Below are 18,960 nucleotides of genomic sequence, written 5' to 3'. Positions count from 1 at the left end.
ATAAACATGCCATCTACACCTCTTCACACAAGTATGAGAGAGTCTTAATCCTTAGAGTGGTAGCCAGTTTAAGATAAATGTCTGTTGGGTCACAGTACGAAGTGATAGCCCCGTAGCGGATACATCTGTCTATGGGAAAAGTAGACATTTCGCTACCACGTGTTTTCCAGCTCGAGGCAAATTGGGTGCAACTCTCCTTAAAAGCATGCTTATTTCGAGCAAACCCGGCTTTAATCCGGGAAGGGTGATTTGTTTGGTGAGAACGAGAGCGCAAACTGTTACGTTCTGTTTACTTGCGAGTGTCTTCGGGCAGAGGGCTGGGTGAGATGTGCAAGTGTGTGTGTGGGGGGGGGAAGCGGGCAGGGGCGGGGCCGTGGGCGCGGAGAGGAGGGGGGAGGAGGGAAACACCAGACTGTCTGCCAATAGCTTGGATGATGGTGTGAGAAAATATTATCTTCTGCTGTCATCTGTTTCCATGAGAACCTCAACATAAAGTTTAAAATAAGGAGTTTTGCTTCTGTTTAAACAGCCTCTGCGAGGGAAAGGCCCTATAGACCTCATTACAGTTGATTCCTTAATAGAACTTCAGGACTCTCACAACCCTTTTCAGTACTGGATAGTTAGTGTGATTGAAAATGTTGGAGGAAGATTACGCCTTCGCTATGTGGGATTGGAGGACACTGAATCCTATGACCAGTGGTTGTTTTACTTGGATTACAGACTTCGACCAGTTGGTTGGTGTCAAGAGAATAAGTACAGAATGGACCCACCTTCAGGTAAGGGCCGAGGCTAAGGCTGCTGGGAAGTACTTGGGAAAAACGTGTGGTATTTTCCCGGATACGCCTCTGGAGACTTTGTTCGGGTCCGTGTACGTGCATCTTGGGCCTTTTAACTTAAGAATACTTTCTGTAGAAAACGGAACTCAAGGCCTCAGGTAATAATACTTTACGAGGGGAAAGCAGCGGAGGCTGCGGTGAAGTTTAATCTAGTTCCTTTGGAATCCCTGGTTCACAAATGAAAGGCCCAGTGGACTGGGGCTTGGTCACATTCTCCCTTTTTCTTTAGGAATTTTGACGGTCTTGGAAGTAAGTTCCAAAATCTCTGTCCACCCATCCTTCATCCATCCATCCATCCATCCACCCACCCACCCACCCATTCACCCTCTCATCCGTTCGTTTATTCATCCACCTCTGTTCGTCTGTACCCTGCCCCTCATCCATACCCCTCCATCCATTGGTCCATCTACCTGTCCATCCATTTACCTACCTATCCATCCATTCACCCATCCCTTCACCCTCCCAGCTTCCCACCCATTTGCCATCCATCCATCTACCCACGTCCGTCCATCCATCCATCCATCCATCCATCCATCCAAATATCCAAACCAAATGCTTGTTTATATAATCTGTCCCGACCTGGAAATGGCAAAGAGAAAATCGTCATATGTTTTTTCCTGGCACATCAGGGATATTAATTCGCTTCAAAAGCACCGTCAAATGACTTTACGCAGACTTAATGGGACAAAATAGTGCATTATGCTTCCATATGTACCTCACCGGGTGAGAATCTCACTGTTCACAAACTGACCATTCTTGAACGTTCAGTGTGTGCCAGGTGATTTTACATCTGGTGTGGTATTTGTTTTGATTGCAAAAAAGTGCTGGATGTTTGGTGTGAATATTTCCTTTTCCAGCAGAGAAAATTTGAGACTGAGAGTAAGCTACTTGTCCAAGGCCATCTAGTTTGAAGGGCGATGGCCCCTTGCCCCCCATTTCTTCCCGTTCCCCCTGCTGCCCATACTGGCCTTACCAGTTTTTTTTTTAATTTTTTTTTAACATTTATTTATTTTTGAGACAGAGAGAGACACAGCATGAACGGGGGAGGGTCAGAGAGAGGGAGACACAGATTCTGAAACAGGCTCCAGGCTCTGAGCTGTCAGCACAGTGCCCACCGCGGGGCTTGAACTCACGGACCTCGAGATCATGACCCGAGCTGAAGTCGGCTGCCCAACCGACTGAGCCACCCAGGCGCCCCCCTTACCAGTTTTTTTAATGGGTATCCTCAGAACAAAAAAATGTTGGATATGGAATTAAAGATGACAAGGTAGAAATATTATTGTCTTCCAGAAATTTCTGTTTTTCCTCCTGGTCCGTTTCACCAGATATACTGGAAGCAGAGAGCCAAGTATTTTATTAAAATTGCCGGAGATCTTTTTTCCTGCCATATTAGGTGCCGGTGCCTATCTTGAGTCCGTGAAGCGAAGGAGTTAACATTCCTCCCTTCTGTCGCTCAAGGGCTTTAATTGAAAAAAAAAAAAAGTTCCTGGTTCTGTATGTCATGTATTTGCATTTATGTTGAGTTTGACAGGCATATAGACACATAACATGGTATTTTATTAGTATTATTGTTGTCAACGTTTTGAGAAGCAGCCAGGAAATCCATTTATACCCTGAGTAATTTTGGACTCTGATGACAAACAAAGGGCCTGTCAGTGTTGAGAAAAGATCTAAGCTCACATTTGCCTTGGGATTCATAACCTGGCAGGAGAAATTTACTTTGTGTGGGAAGTCGGGTGTATAAATCTTAGCTTAGTATCTAATTGCTTTATAAATTTTGGGAGATCCCTATATTTGCCAGTGTGAACATTTATAGCAAAGGATTATTACTTGCTTCTTAGGTTCTGTGCAGTGTTCTTTGCTGTGAAGTCTGGGGACTCATACTCCAAAGCAAGAATAATGGAAAGTGTCACCATAGAAACTTAGGAGATACTTGCACAGGAGAGCTCTCTCTCTCTCTCTCTCTCTCTCTCTCTCTCTCTCTCTCTTTCTGTCTCTTTTAGATCATTTAATGTCTTTATAAGACAAGAATAAATTGTGTTCACTGGTCTTAGTGAATTTCTGGACACGAATTGTCCATTCCACTGAAGAATTCGTGGGTGTCCTTAAAGACTTCGGAGGAGGCCTTCGTTGTGAAGAAGTTTATTTTCTCGACATTTAAATTGTTGGCGAGAGAGGTTTTGTATGGGGAGAGGAAAAGAAAAGGCAAAAGGACACTCAAGTGTGGGTTTTAGTTCTTCAGATGAGGTTCTTCATGCAAGATGAAAGCTGGGTTCCCTTGCCTCATTCGGCAGAACAACACGCGAGGTGGCGATTATAGTAGCTGAGTTTTATTTTACTTTTTTAAAGTTTTTACTTAAATTCCACTTAGTTAGCATACAGCGTAATATTAGTTTCAGGTGTACGGTTTCGTGATCCATCCATTCCCTACATCACCCAGTGCTCATCACAAGTGCGTCCTTAATCCCCATCACCTAGTTCCCCCATCCCCCACCCGCCTCCCCTCTGGTGACCAGCAGTGTGTTTGGCTTCCCCCGCCTCTCCCCTTCCCCCCCCCCCCCCGCTCATTTGTTTTGTTTCTTAAATCCCACATATGAGTGAGATCGTATGGTGTTTGCCTTTCTCTGACTGGCTTATTTCACTGAGGATAATACTGTCCAGCTCCATCCATGTTGTTGCAAATGTCAAGGTCTCATCCTTTTTTTACGGCTGAGTAAGACTCCATTGCATATAGAAACCACATCTTCTTTATCCGTTCACCTATTGATGGACACTTGGGTTGCCTCCATCATTTGGCCGTTGTGGATAATGCTGCTATAAATGTAGGGCACCCGTGTCTTATACACGCGAACAGAACCCAGTACTTTGGGCTTGTGGAAATCAATCTCGAGACCCAGAGGGACTTAAAACTTACACGGTAGTGCTCTTTCCTTAACGGAAATACAGGTGGGAAGAAAATCTCCGGCTTGCATAAAAATATTAGCTATGGTTCTTATCGCCAGACACCCTTAGCTAGATGAAAAGTGTTGACTGTTCATTAAGAAGGGGATTTGGAGGTGTGGGGCGGAGGGGAGAGGAGAGATGCTCAGGGTGCACCTGAGAGTAAGCCCTGCGGACCCACCCCTCCACGCCTGCCTTGCTGTGTCCCCACTAACTGCCACCTTCGCCAACACGAAGCATGGCTCATCCTTCAGTTTAACTCTTTTTACTTGTTAAAGGGCATGAGATTTCTCAACCATTCAGTACAAATCAAGGCAGAAGTAAGGAGTAGTAGAAAGTGGCTGGATAGTTTTCAAAAACGCTAGGAAAGGGGGCTGCTCGTAGACCATCTAGCAGAGAGAAAGCTACATTCCCTGTGTCTTTCCATCTCTGGCTCAAACTGGAGAAGACAGGTCGGGGGAGGACAGAAAGAGGGGAAGAAGGCCCCCCACCCCCCGTGTCACACCCAGGGCAGTCCGGGGGGCACGTGGGTGCTGACGGAGGAGGTTGAATCCAGCTTCGGTGAAGACTGGGTGAGGGAGCGGAAAATGATGAAACGCCAGGGGGTCGAGGAAGAGGGCAGCCACTTCCTGAAGTCCTTAGCGGTTCAGGCTTTATCGGGAGAGGACCGGAAATCCTGCCAGTAGCGGCTTCCCTTCTGTGCTGAACGGAAGGCAGCCTGCGATCAGACCCGAGCTCCTTCTCCAGCCACGCAGCCCTGGAGCCCTGCACTCTGAGTGCTCTCCCTGCACCTCCGCTTCCTCTGTGCTCCACAGGCTTGCTAGGCACGTCCTGTCCTCGGGGGGCCATTCTTCCAGATGTGGCATTGACCGTCCCCTCGCTTCGTTCAGACGGTCCCGTCGTGAGGGCATTTCAGTACCCCTCTAACCGAACATCTGTGTCTGATCTGTGCTGCGTCCCCGGTGCCTGGCGCATCGTGGGTGCTCAGTGAATATTTGTCCGGTGAACTGACTGAATAAAAAGCTGGGGATGTCTCTAGGGAGGGAGGGAACCAGCCGAGTCCAGCTTTCAAGAGCCAAATCATTATTGGGGCTGCGGACGCCAATCTGGAGGGGGAGACCTCCCCCAGAATGGCAAGAGCTGGGCTAGCCTTTTTGCCCCTGATGAGTAAGGGGAGCGTTTGAAAACAGCGTCAGATCAAGCAGAGATGCTCTTTGTTGTTGTTGTTGTTGTTTTTGAAATTTATTGTCAAGTTGGTTTCCATACAACACCCAGTGCTCATCCCAAAAGGTGCCCTCCTCAATACCCATCAGCCACCCTCCCCTCCCTCCCACCTCCCATCAACCCTCAGTTTGTTCTCAGTTTTGAAGAGTCTCTTATGCTTTGGCTCTCTCCCACTGGAACCTCTTTTTTTTTTCCCCTCCCCTCCCCCATGGTCTTCTGTTAAGTTTCTCAGGATCCACCTAAGAGTGAAAACATATGGCATCTGTCTCTCTCTGTATGGCTTATTTCACTTAGCATCATGCTCTCCAGTTCCATCCACGTTGCTACAAAAGGCCAGATTTCATTCTTTCTCATTGCCACGTAGTACTCCATTGTGTATATAAACCACAATTTCTTTATCCGTTCATCAGTGGATGGACATTTAGGCTTTTTCCACAATTTGGCTATTGTTGAGAGTGCTGCTATAAACATTGGGGTCCAAGTGCCCCTGTGCCTCAGCACTCCTGTATCCCTTGGGTAAATTCCTAGCAGTGCTATTGCTGGGTCATAGGGGAGATCTATTTTTAATTTTTTGAGGAACCTCCGCACTGTTTTCCGCAGTGGCTGCACCAATTTGCATTCCCACCAACAGTGCAAGAGGGTTCTCGTTTCTCCACATCCTCTCCAGCATCTATAGTCTCCTGATTTGTTCATTTTGGCCACTCTGACTGGCGTGAGGTGATATCTGAGTGTGGTTTTGATTTGTACTTCCCTGATGAGGGAGATGCTCTTTGTTGATGGGATCTGTTGTTGAGCACCCGGCATGGCTCCAGGACCCACTCCGTGGGCAGGAATATGGCTCCATGGGGTTCACGGTGATTTTCGTTCCTCTAGAAGAGTTCACGTGTGGCTCCAGCTCGAAGAAGCGGGCGGAGCTGGAAGAACATGGACTTGGAGCCAGGGTCTGAGTTCCAGCTTCTTCTTGCACTTCTGTCCCTCGCTGCAGAGCCCTGGGCAGCCCCTCTACTTTCCTCCTCTGCAAAATGGGGGTCATTGTACATTTGCCGTGCTGTGGAGCGTTGACAAGATACCGCAAGTGGTGGGCGTTTTCGAGATACTTGTTCCGTGATCAGAGTTGTGTGGTTCTATTCGGGTTTCTAGAAAATTTGAGAAGGTTGTTGAGATCAGTGGTCTCTTAGAGGCCCCCCCCCCCCCCCCCCCCCGCTCTCGTGTTTCTAGATGTTCGGAGAGCGAGGTAGAGTCTTACATGTTGTTGCGGAAACTAAGGACAAGAAACCTTCTGAGGCCTTTTTCATCTCTGTCTCTCGATGTTTTTCCGTATTTTTTTTTTTTTGCCTTCGCCACCTTTATGGTAGCCATTTTTTTTTTCTTGGTCTTCCTGAGTCTGGAAATTTCTGAACTATTTCTCTGTCCAAAGATGGTTGTCGCTTTCTGTATTAGTTAGCCCAGGCGGCCACGCAAAACGCGCGGAGGGCTTAAATGACACAGATGATTTTCTCGTGGTGTTGGAGGATGTGAGTCCGAGATGCGGGTGTTGGTAGGGTTGAGTTCTGGGGACAGCCCACTTCCTCCTCTGTGGATACCCTCTTCTTTATGTGCACAGGGAAAGAGAGAGAGACAGAGAGCTCGGTGCTCCTCCCGTCATGGGGACCCTACTTTCATGACCGCATCTAACCCTGATTACCTCCTGAAGGCCCCATCTCCAAACACCATCCCATTGGGGATTAGAACTTCAGCGTATTAATTTTGGGGAGACACCAACATTGTGTCTGCAGCTTCCCAGTGTCTGGAAACAAGCATAGACCAGTCTTTGCTCACTGGTGAGACAGGAAGGGGTGGTCGTTGCAGGGTGCATGAAAAGGGGGGGGGTCACCCCTCCAGGCTTTCCTTCGTTCGGAGGTTGTGAGCTGGTGGTCCTCTGCTCCCCTCCTGTTTTCTCTAGCCCTCGCCTCGCAAGAGCCGGCCAAACGCTCAGAGGGCGAGCGCCTCATTTCCACTTAGGCTTCTAGTTAAAGATGGGTCAGGCCAGATTTTAATTGCTTATTACTTCCCCGCAAACAGAAATCGACATGATACACTCTATTAAATTACCTGCAACACAATCATTTTAAGAAAATGGTTTATGTTCTTTTAATGGCGCTATTTATCGTCCATAAACTTGCTGGTGTAACCAAGCGCCTCTCTGTCCTAATGAAACACACACACGGAATATTGTTCTCTGTTTATTGGAACCGTGAGGTGTTTAGCTTTTGCAGGTGGTCGAGCATTCTGAAAAAAACCACATTTGATTTTCACCTTCTAAGAGAAGTGTGCCTTGCCATGGGGTTAAATTCCATATCAGGGCTTAATATCCTCAGAAAGAAGACAAAGGATCGTAAGGCTGTAGGACAGAGACAAAAATCGCACGGAGCCTGGGTTTCTTAGTCCATCCAGGCTGCTCTAGGAGAATAAATGCCACAGACTGGGCATTTATTATTTCTCCCAGTTCTGGAGGCTGCAGGTCTGAGATCAGGGCACCCGCAGGTTTGGTGTCCGCTTCCTGGGTCACGGGCAGCCGTCCTTCAGCATCCTCACATGGTGGGAGGGGCGAGGAGGCTCTCTGGGGTCTCTTTTATAAGGGCGCTAATCCCGTTCGTGGGGGCTCTCCCCCTTGTGACCTCCCAAAGGCCCCACCTCCTACCCATTACTTTTGGGGAAGGATTTCAACATGACTTTTTGGGGGGACACCTTCTGAGATGGCGTGGTGGGCAGAATGGTGCCCTGCCAGTGTGTGGGGACACCTGCCAGGGCCGGGAAGGGCTGTGAGCATCCCTGCTGGGGTGTGTACATCACCGTGCTCTGTTCTGGTGGTCTGGATCCAGCCCTGGCCAGGTGGGGCTTTTGCTCTGGTCTTGCATAGTTTTCATGAACCACTCTTCTCTTCCCCTCTTCTCTATCTCTGGGGCTCCCCAGCCCCCAGACGCCTCAGTTGCAGACTGCAGGGGTTCAGGCACCAGCACAGGGGACCTTCTTTTGCCCTTTCTCACCCTTTGTGTCTTGTCTTTGACCAGCACCGTCCTTTTTCGTGACCTTGGCTCTCTTTTTACTACCGTGCCAAGGTTGAACTCCCTATTGACCAGCATCCAGATCCCTGGGACAGTGAATTTGTTCCTGTCTGCTCAGGAAATCTGGGCTCCTGTGTGTTCTTTCCCTCTGAGGCTCTTGACCTGCTGCACTTGGTGTCCTCAGGCTTTGCTTCCTGGAGCAATTGTCTCCCTTTCACCGAGGTTTTAATGCAGTGCCCCTGAGCTGAACCATTGGTGCATTTCAGGGAATCCTTCTCCTCATGGGGCAGTTTATAAGGCTGTGAACTGGTCCCTCTTCCTCCTTTGTGGGACCCTGTGACCAGCGATTTCTTTGTCCTTTGTGGGACCCTGTGACCCCCTCCTCACCTGTGCATGGTGGAGGGACCGTTGGTTCATTTTCTGGGGCCCCACTGTGTCCGCCCAAGTATGTCAGATACTGTGAAGGAGAATCACTTTCTTTTTGTGTTCCGATATAGAAATGCCAAAATGGGGGAAAAAGATTCCCTAGAGGTAGAAGAGTATAAATAAAATGTTAAGGAGGATTATACAGTGTGCACAGCAGAGCCTGTCTGCTCACTCATAACCCTTGACGTGACTTTGCGTAACGGACAGCGAATGACAGTGGGCTGAACCTTGATAACTTGACTCCTTCCGGCAGCATCTTTCTCCTCTCGTAATTCTGGTAGCCTGAAAAGACTCAATAAACTGCTAAAACACAGGCACTCAGGCTCAAGGTGAGTTCAGAAGCTGTGGGTGCCAAAATATATGGCTGCATGCTGAAAAGCAGACATGCAAGAAATTAAAAATATAGCCCCAAAGGTTTAATGTTGCCTTTTAACTGTGCTTAAATTCATATTCATGTCCTAACGGTCTGTCTGGAGTAGCCTGGGTTGATATAGGGAAGGTATAAACATATCTCCTTCAAGTGAGTGCTTCTGCAAATCCTATTTTGATAAGGTCTTAAATCCGTGGAGATCAGATCATAAAATTCCCCTGCAGTTTCAGCAATCGGTGGAAAACAGGGCTCAACACATTTTTTTTTTCTTTCAGTTTTGCATTCAGCCAGAGTAACCTCCATTCGTAAATCCCTCTGTCCCCCACCCCCACCCCCTGGGGCGGGGGGGAATATGGGCCACGTGGGGTGTGTTAGCAACATTTCAAGTGTAAATATTAAACTTGGTTGGTAAATTTTAATTCACCTTTTAATAATTTCCTGGCTCACGTGGGCTATTTTTAGCAGATGCAGGCTTAGAGGTTTAGTGAAAAATGGGCCGTAATAACCGAAAATGCCAGACGCGCGTCGTGTCTAGTTTAGAAATTTATCGGGTCCTAAGTTCTTCATCAGCGGATGTGACTTCCCAGGTGTTACATGCAATTTGGGGCAGCAGGTGATTGAAGGTGGTGCTGGGGTGATTTATGCCATTAAATCACTTACAGAATGCCCGCCTGTGTCCCCTGAAGGGCCCTATTAAGTTTATTCTTCATGTCTGATCGAAGCGGCTCAAGTTGAGCTTGAACGGCAGAAAATCCCCTCGGCAGGTGGCCTTTTATGGGGGGCAGGGTGTGAGTGCTCACGGTTGCTGAGTGTGCCAGTGACTCTGAAAACCTGGAAAGTAAAATTCCAGGAAGAACCGCCCAGTAGAATATGTGAGTCCTTACGCGCTTCTGTGGTTTGCTGTTGATACAGAAATCTATCCTTTGAAGATGGCCTCTGAGTGGAAGTGTGCTCTGGAAAAATCCCTTATTGACGCCACAAAGTTTCCTCTGCCGATGGAAGTGTTTAAGGTAAGATGTCGGTTCGTAGCGACTTGTTTATTCTTTCTCAGACTCTGCGAGTTCTGGAGTGAAAGGTTCCTTAAGGTCGAAGCACTCCCCACCGTTGCAAAAGCTAGTTTCGAAAAGCTCGGCCGCTCTGTATTCGAAACGTTCCAAGTGTTTATCTGTGTGCTTTGACCACGCTTTGTAATCCTCACAAATTCTCGTCTTAACGAAACACTCGTGGAACTGCCGTGGCTTTACTGTTTTTCTCCATAATGGGCTGGTATGGAGTCACGTCACCTCCTTTGCCCTCCTTCGCCCTTTACCAAAGGGACCGAAGAAGACGTAGCAGGCCTCGTTGGGTATTTGTTGGGGAAAACGAATCGACAGTGATGTGCCTCTTGGTGGTTCGGTTTTCTGGATGGCCCGAGAAATTTGTGCGAGTACCTGCTGGGCGCGAGGCCTCGTAGGTGCTAACGGAAGGGGAATGACATCATAGCGGGAAAGGATCGCCGGGTTCTTAACGCTTTGAAATCATGCCCAACACTTGATATGAAGCCGTGGGCAGGGATGAGCCATTCGGGCCAGAGGAAGGCCTCCAACGGCTGTTTTTATGCGGACCCTGAGTCTTGGGAGGTTCTAAACGTGGTCGCAGCCGGCTGGCAGAAACTGGCTTTCTGGTCCCGAGGGGACACTTGTCTGCAGTACCTTTCACGTCCCGTGTGGGGAATGACATGAGGATGACGTTTAGGTGCCAGGGGCAGGAGGAGTTTAGGGCCTGGACGCGGGCATCGGCTTCCTGAATTTTATGTACGCCCAAGTCCTGGCTCAGGATTTTAACCCGTCACAGCAGATCACGTGCCTTCTCGAGCTGCGCTTTTCCTGGTTTGTAACACCGGTTTTAACTTAAAAAGACCGCTTTTGAAACCAGGGATAAAATTACGTTCTGCAGTTTAATTGAGCGATGACTTTTACAGTGTTTTGATCCTGTCGCGCTAGACGAACCGCGTAAATAGAACAGGATGTTGGGGGGTTGTGCCTGGGGGGCTCAGTCACTGGAGCGTCCGACTCTTGATTTCGGCTCAGGTCGTGATCTTGTGGTTTGTGAGTTTGAGCCCCGCGTCGGGCTCTGTGCCAACAGCGTGGAGCCTGCTTGGGATTCTCCCTCTCCCTCTCGGCCCCTCCCCTGCTTGCTCTCTGTCTCTCAAAATAAATTTATTAATTAATTAAAAAAAAAGAATTGGTTGTTAGCAGTAGTGATTGTTGGCAACGAAGCAATATCTTGGGCATTCTTTTTTTTTTTTTAACTGATCAAATACTTCTTTCCTCACCTCTGCCTCCCTCCCTCCCTCCCTCCCTTCCTTCTTTCTTTCCTTCCTTTCTTGCTTTGCTGATAACATTCTCCCCTGGAAAAGATAATGACAGTAAAGAAGAACAGCTTTTCCCTTTCCTTTCTGGCTCCACGGTCTCTTTGCGGCCCTCTGTCGACCCGTGCAGGTGATGTCCACTGTCTCCGCGGTGGCCTTAGGAATATTTTAAATGTATAAATTGGGTTGTGTTCAAACTAGATTTTGTTTTGAAATACATCACACATCTGTGAGGAGCTCAGAGTCAGGGGTGAACGCAGAATACGAGAAGTCGCCACCGGGAGCCCTTGTGCGCGTCCCTCCCCCACGCACTCTCGGGGCTCTGCCTCGTTTTGTGGGGATCGCTTCCTCGCTTTCTCTTTGCAGTGTTACTGCCTCTGTCTGTTTTCCTAACTGTTACGTGATTTGCCTTGACAAAGTCAGAAGCAGGTCTAAGCCTCCCTGTTTTAGAAAAAGAGGCCCTTTCCTGGGGGGCAATAGCTGGATGGCGTTTGGTTAGTAAGTTGGCTTTGCTTTTCCTCGGTTTACAAGAGAGTTGAGTCAGCAAAGGCATGAGCTCATGGTCAGAGAATTAGGGTTCCTCTCAGCCGGGTCATCTTCCAGGGCTGTAGCATGAACTTCACGTGCCGGACATCCTTTAGAAACATGGACGGGACCCGGTGGGTTTGTAGTTTCTGCCGTTGTAGCTTACTGCTGTTCCAGGAGGAAGCCCAAACACTGCTTCTCTGGGAAGTCAATGGAATGGTCTCATCAGCTGCAGGCAGCTGGGCCTAGAGCAGGCACTGGGAGCGTGTTTCGTATGCAGTCGGCACGAGCCAGATACTGTCAGCGGTCTTGGTGTGGCTTGCTTTGACGTTCTCTCCTCGGATTCTGAAGGTGGGTGCAATATGGCAGCCGTCATCGCGATGGCAGCCGACAGGACCCTTCTCCCTGAGTGAGTGAGAATGTCTTTGTTCTGTCCTCATGCTTCACCGGCGGTCTGTTCGGGTAGAGAATTCTAGGCTCCTCACTATCAGTCTTCTCAAGAATTTGGACGTCTTGCTCCGTTTTTTTCCTCCCTTCTCCGGAATCTTCTATTTTCCTCCACTTTTCTGCCATTTCACAGAGGAATGCCTTGGTGGGCATCTGTTTCCTTCCAGCATGCTGGCTGGAACTCAGGCCTTTAATTGGGGGCTGTTTCTTTTTTAAAATGATGTCTCCCACCTCTCTTTTGCTCCCTTGATCTGTGAGCACGTGGATGTGGTTCTCCTGGACTGGTTTTTTTCCTCCTCCTCCTCCTCCCCCTCCTCCTCCCCCTCCACCCCTTCCTTCTCCTCCTACTCTTTCTCCTGCCTCCTCCTCTCTTTCTCCCTCTACCCTCCACCCCCCGCTTCTTTTCCTTTCAGTTCTATTTTTCACTTCCTTGTCTGTTTGCTCCACTGTGAGAAGTTTCCTGAAACTTGCTTTTGCCGTCCTGTTTCTACGAGCACTTGTTTGCTGTGTTTTCGCTGTGTTTATAGCCTCCTGTTCTTACAGCATGGACGCATGAGTTTATCATGTTGGAATTACTGACTTCTGGAAGTTTGTTTTTTTTGTTTTCCCTCCCTGAATAATTTAGTTCCTCCATGTTGCTTTTGGATTGTTTCCTGTCTTCTTGTTGGAGGCTTTACAAAGATAGCTGCAAATCCTTGACCTTCTGCTCTTGAGTAAGAAGGGGGTTAGAAAGCTGAGGGAGAGCTGTGTGGGTGTGGGTGACCCTGGAAGGCTACTTCTTTGTGCAGTGGTTTTTCCTCTTCAGCTGATTTTCCAGAGGGTTTTTCGACTTCCAGCCCAGGGCTCAAAGGCCGGCCGTCGGTGCTGTTGGGTGAGTGGGGAGAGGGGGGCCGGCGTTTCGGCACTGCACCCACAGCCCCGCGGCCAGCTGTATCATCCGCTTCAGAGGTGAGTGGGGAGCACGGTTGGTCTTTGGGAGTGGAGGAGGGAGCTTCTTCCCTCATCGGTTCCCATCCACCCCCAGTTTTAGGCATATGTGGTGTGACCATTTGCTGAGTCTCTCGAAGATTCTGCCGTCTGCCCTGCATTGGTTCTCAGCTTTGCTGCTGAAGGCTTGAGATTGGTTCTGTTGATTGTGTTAAATCAGTCACTTTTTACTCATCTGTGTTGTTACCTTCCAAAACCTTGCTGCCACTGAGTGGATTTGGGTCTTAAAAATTCTTCACCGGAATTTTGGTTTAGGGAAATTAATGGGAGTTTTAGTCTGCCATCAGAATCTGACACTCCCACACAAACCATCTTGTGGCTTGGGCTGTAGGTAAAGCTCCCTGACAGCCCTCCAAGATGGCGCTGAGCCTGCTGGTGACTCTGCCATGCTTCCCTCCATGGCTCATGTGCGGGGCCTCCCCTGTGTGCCCGCCACCGGCCTCTTTGTTCTTCACATACCCTTTGTCTGTTAGATGCTGCAGAAGGGTTCAGCTGCAAATATGAATCCTCTTAAAGAAGTCCTGCCTGGGCCCTTGGCTTCTGTCCTTGCCCTACATTCCGTGCCCTCTCTTCTGCCTTGTTGCCCAGCTCACAATTAGACTTGGTCATTTGTGTGGTTCTTGGTGTAACACCCATGTCTTTTTGCTTAACTGAAGCTTCCGGAAGGCAAGGACCACGTCTTTCTTGTTCAGTGTCGAATCCATTCAACCAGACTGTAGGCAGACTCAGTAAATACTGTCAAATGGATGAACAAATTCTTGACGACAGACGTATTTAACTCACGGATTTAAAATATTTTGAGTTGAGTAAATAAAAAAAACTAAAAAAGAAAAAAGGGGCGCCTGGGTGGCTCAGTCGGTTAAGCGTCCAACTTTGCCTCGGGTCACGATCTTGCGGTTTGTGGGTTCGAGCCCTGTGTTGGGCTCTGTGCTGACAGCTCGGAGCCTGGAGCCTGCTTTGGATTCTGTGTCTCCTTCTATCTCTGCCCCTCCCCCACTTGTGATCTGTCTCTCTCTATCAAAAATAAGTGTAAATAAAAAAATTAAAAACAAATAAAATATTTTGAGTTGGGGCGCCTGGGTGGCTCAGTCAGTTAAGTGCCCGATTTCGACTCAGGTCATGATCTCATAGTTTGTGGGTTTGAGCCCCGCGTCGGGCTCTGTGCTGACAGCTCAGACCCTCGAGCCTGCTCCAGATTCTTTGACTCTGTCTCTCTCTCTCTGCCCTTCCCTGGTTGCTGTCTTTCTCTCTCAAAAATAAATAAAGTTTTTAAAAAAATTAAAATATTTTGAGTTAATACTGTTGTTGGTTAATTGGATATGCAGACTTCTTATTCAGGACTATGAATACTAAGACTCAAAAGGTAGAAACATTAATTATCCTAGTATGTTTTTTAATTCATTAAACTTTTATTGGAGGAGCTACTCTCTGAAAAATGCTATTGACCTGATCCCAGCGTTTCATAATTTTTCTACGTTTTTCAAAATACAGTGACCTTCTTCTGTCACTTTCATGTTTTTCGCTGAGAATTCAGACTATTTTGATGGACTCCTTGAGAGTTGTTATTGTATGCACTAAGTGTCTTGTTCATAATGAATAGCGACTTTAAGAGTAGAGACTGAATATTTCCCATTTTTCACAGGGCCTCCCATCAAGCAGGACATACGGAATGGGCGTTTCCTAAATAAAAATGGGTTAAATTGAAATTATGTGTTCTTTTGTTAAAAAACAGTTTTAAGGCTTATTTAGAGAGAGAGAGAGACAGAGCAAGTGGGGGAGGGGAAGAGAGATGGGGGGGAGAGAGAGAGAGAGAGAGAGAGAGAGAGAGAGAGAGAGAGAGAGACTCCCAAGCAGGCTCCACACCAGCATCACGGAGCCGGATGCAGGGCTCGAACCCATGAACCGTGAGACCGTGACCTGAGCCAAAGTCGGACGCTTAACTGACTGAGCCACCCAGGCGCCTGAGGTTCAGACTGTCTTAATCATTGCTTCGCCTTAACAAAAACAGGAGAGTTTTTTTGTTTTGTTTTGTTTTGTTTTTTGGTCTCTTAAGTTTTTGGACGTTTCGGTGAGCAGTATTCTCCTGCAGGTGTAAAAAGAGAACTTTGTGTTTTTTCCCCCTGTTACCGCTGTTTGATCATCACTTTCTCAGCAGGCAAACTTACTTCTATTCTTTTCATTATGGTAAAAGGTGTATATGTTTGGATTCAGTCATGAGTCATCTTAGATGCCTGTTGTGGAGGAAAATTGCCATCGTGTTCCACTGTTAAGAGACAGAAGTCAAAGCAATGCACATTTAATGGCTGGAAACGAGCAGTGTTTCAAAGCAGTTCTTTTTTTCATTACCGCCATTACACTTGAGACAAAATGGGTATTTTGACGGAATGACTCTCATTATGTGGCGGTGATTGTCATTCTGGGAATGTGTTCACATACGTGCCTTGGTATCTGTGTGTCTATGTCTATAAGTTCAGTCCACTAGTGTTAATGTACAGAATTCCCCATCTCATACGAATATCAGTATGGACAGCAATGTCGTAAAAAACGAGCACAGAATTAGTCTTCCTGCTGTCATTTACCCTTGATTTGAAGGAACGCTTAGAATGGCTTTCGGGTGCCATATTTTAGTGGCAATTCTGATTCCCCTTATTTAGAAAACACAGATGATCTGCAAACAGGTACATTCATTTGAAATTTAAGTACCTAATGAATTGGGTACCAAAGGGAAGGGGATAAAAAATGCATTACATTGAAAAATAAATAAGGAAAAACATTTTTTTCCTGAAAGCTAGACTATTGAAAGACTTAATAGATTTACCAAAGTAGTCCATATATGACTACCAATTTAACTCCTGAAAAATGGTAAGTATATGGAGGTGATTGCCCTGCACGTCAGACTGGTGCCTCATGGCTTTCCGTTTTACATATTAGGCAAACTTTTCAACCCATCATCTGATTGACCTATGACAAGTCCCACGATCAAAGTGATGAGAATAGAAGAAAATGGCCAGCGTGTTCTGCACCATTTTTAAAAATTCAGTGTTTATTTTTGAGAGAGACAAAAAGAGAGAGCGCGTGAGCAGGGGAAGGGCAGAGAGAGAGAGGGAAACACAGAATCTGAAGCAAGCTCCAGGCTCCAACGTGGCAGCACAGAGCCCAGTGTGGGGCCTGAACCTGTGAAGTATGAGATCTTAACCTGAGCTGAAGTCGGACACCTAACCGACTGAGCCACCCAGGCGCCCCTTTCTGTACCGTTTAAGTTTTCAATTTTCCTAAGTACCCAAGGCACGGATTTGGGGAAATTCAGCTGAATTTTAAGAAAAGGGCGAAGGGAGATGCGAAAATAAGAGTGTAGCTATAATTAACATGATATTTCATGTGTCAGACGTTCATAAGCCTTCTCTAATTACTGCTACTTTTCATTCTCTGCAATGCTCGTAAGTTGTAATCTACATTTGTGACCCCACTTATCTGAGAATGTTAAGCTGTGGACACTTCAGTGACAACTCCTACATACATTAAAGAGATCTACAAGTAGGAAGCCGAGTCCCTAATTTTCCAGTTAATCGAAGTAACGCATTTCTCCCTTAGAGGAATACAGATGTGTGGCCCAGGGAATGCACACTGTCCTCCTTGCTTCACTCACGACCACGCCTCGTAATTGTAAGGAAGTAGTGTTCTTCGAAATGTCACTGAAACCCTTTATCCATTTTTACCCCTTAAAGAAGTGAACTTGTTTGAATATTGTTTTTCATCGCCCTGAAAACATTAAAAAAACGCTCAAAATCTCAGTGTGTTTGAAATTCCAAGTGTGCTGTTTAGAGATCGTCGGGAGAGCGAAAGCAGGTGCAAGCCACTGAGACTTGAGGCCAGAACCTTGGCGTCGGCCCCGAAGGCTTGCTCTTTCTCATGCCTGTGTCGGGTCCCCCGCTCTGCCCCCGGGTTTGGGGAACACCAGGATGGCGGGACTCAGCTGTGGATACGCTCGCGGGTTGTTAATTAGAGAGAGCAAAAGTGTGTAAAGCAACATCGGCAGTGGGAAGAAGAACGTGGTGTGGACTCTGGAAACTCACGCCCAAGCCTCCGAGGGCCCTCTCCGGAGTGGCTCCCGGACACTCTTAACTGTGACAGCACGTGCTTTTGTCTTCCAGGGGGGCTCATTAGAGGCCCAGGGTCCAGGGGCTTAATGGGGGGCTGGCCACCGTGGGTATCCCATGCCTAGCGTGTGGCCCCATCTTCGACTCCCAGAAGGCAACTTAAATCGTACCGTTTGTACAAATAATCTTGGCACGGCGGTCCACTCTTCTGTGTAGGGGGAGCTTTGTATCCGTGTCGGGTGCTGTTGGTGATGTATTTCCAGGCGACAGCCCAGGGCTAAACCCCGCAAGCGGGCCCTTTCCAAGGACTGCGGTCTCTGGCCTGCTGTGCATAGTAATCCTCTTCTGGGCACCTCCGTCCCATCTATTGACAGAACCGGGCTCTGTCCTCACAGTCTTGTCCCAGCGTCCGTCACTTTTCTCTTGGTCCACCACCACGGCCCCAAGACTGGGTCTGCCCTCCTTCTCTCCTGGACCGCTGTGTTAGTTACAGAACTATATTCCCGGCTGCTAATCATTGCTTCCCTGCGGTCTGTCCTTCAGAGGGCAGCCAGAGCGATGTTTTAGAAAATATTTATTTATTTTGGGGAGAGAGTGAGTGGGGGAGGGAAGATCCAAAAACAGGTTCTGTCCCATCAGCGGCGAGCCTGATGTGGGGCTGGAACTCACACACCTCGAGATCATGACCTGAGCCGAAGTCGGACCCTCAGCCGACCGAGCCACCCAGCAATTCTTTTGAAACAAGATCCAGATCCTGTCACTCTGTTGCTTGTGACCCCCCAGGTGGCATCTCGTGCTGAGGGAGGGCCGTCCAGGCTCCTGCATGGTCCAGCTCCCTGCGGGCTCTCTGAGCCCATCTGCGGCCTGAGGCCCTCGCCGGTCCCTCCCCACGCCATGGAGACCCGCTGTCCCTCCAGACCTGAGATACCCCTGCTCAGGCCTTTGCAGTAGTGCCCTGGCACCCTGGAAAGTGACCCCCCCCCCAGGCCTGCATGGCACCTTCCTTCGCTTTATTCAGGTCTTCGCTTACAAGAAGGAGCCATACTCTCCAGCACCAACCTTCTCCTCCTCTTGCCCATCGTAGCACCGATCCCCACACATGGTCTCTGTTAATTTGCTTTTTCTGCATCTGCTCCGTTTCCCCTCGCTAGAACGTCATAAACTCCATAGAGAAGATAGCGGCTCCATTCCCGGGGCCTGGAGCAGGGACTGGCACTTTGGAAGCGTGCCATAAAAATCCTTGAACGGATTGGTGAAGAAGTTCAGTACAGGAATCAACTCAGAGGAATGAAAACTCAGGAGAGGTCGTTAAGTGTTGGGTCAGGGAGGCGAATCTCCTGGGAGCGGTTCTAAATGACACGGTGACCACGTATAGAGAGGGGACCGGGGGCTCTGTTGCGGGGGTGGATTGGCGGCTGAGCTGGTGTTTCCGTGAGCAGCTGAAACGATGCCCTGTCAGTTTGAGGGTAAGAGGAGGCAGTTGAGGGCCCTGGGAAGGACACTAGGGATGGATTGAAATTGAGGAAACGTCTCAGCATAAAAAAAAAATCCACGTTCTGTGAAATTCCGTTGCTGGTGAAGTTGCATTGTCCCTGTGCCTTCTCGTTGAAAATGATCAGAGTCGTGGTGCCTGGGTGGCTCAGTCGCTTAAGCATCCGACTTCGGCTCGGGTCATGACCTCACAGTTCATGAGTCTGAGCCCCGCGTCGGGCTC

The 18,960-nt window shown here is 48.3% G+C and overlaps 1 protein-coding gene across 15 annotated transcripts in view; it reads left to right on the top strand.

Moving 5' to 3' along the window:
- SFMBT2 (Scm like with four mbt domains 2) overlaps positions 1-18,960 on the top strand; it is a 233,049-nt gene that overhangs the window by 112,991 nt on the left and 101,098 nt on the right. For 12 of the 15 annotated variants that reach the window (XR_006219594.1, XM_042990985.1, XM_042990988.1 and 9 more), the window contains 2 exons: positions 530-776; positions 9,753-9,850. The exons of 1 other annotated variant lie outside the window; for it this stretch is intronic. Coding sequence is in view for 13 of the 14 variants with exons in the window: in XM_042990985.1 (XP_042846919.1) it covers positions 530-776; positions 9,753-9,850 (345 nt within the window). In the remaining variant the exon portion in view is untranslated. The remainder of the gene's footprint in view (positions 1-529; positions 777-9,752; positions 9,851-18,960) is intronic. 2 more of the 15 variants (XM_042990997.1, XM_042990993.1) reach the window with 2 other exon arrangements.

This window comes from Panthera tigris, chromosome B4 (assembly GCF_018350195.1).
Source record: "Panthera tigris isolate Pti1 chromosome B4, P.tigris_Pti1_mat1.1, whole genome shotgun sequence".
NCBI lineage: Eukaryota > Metazoa > Chordata > Mammalia > Carnivora > Felidae > Panthera > Panthera tigris.
Note: the sequence above shows the minus strand (reverse complement) of the source record. Positions and strands in the feature narration are given on the sequence as shown.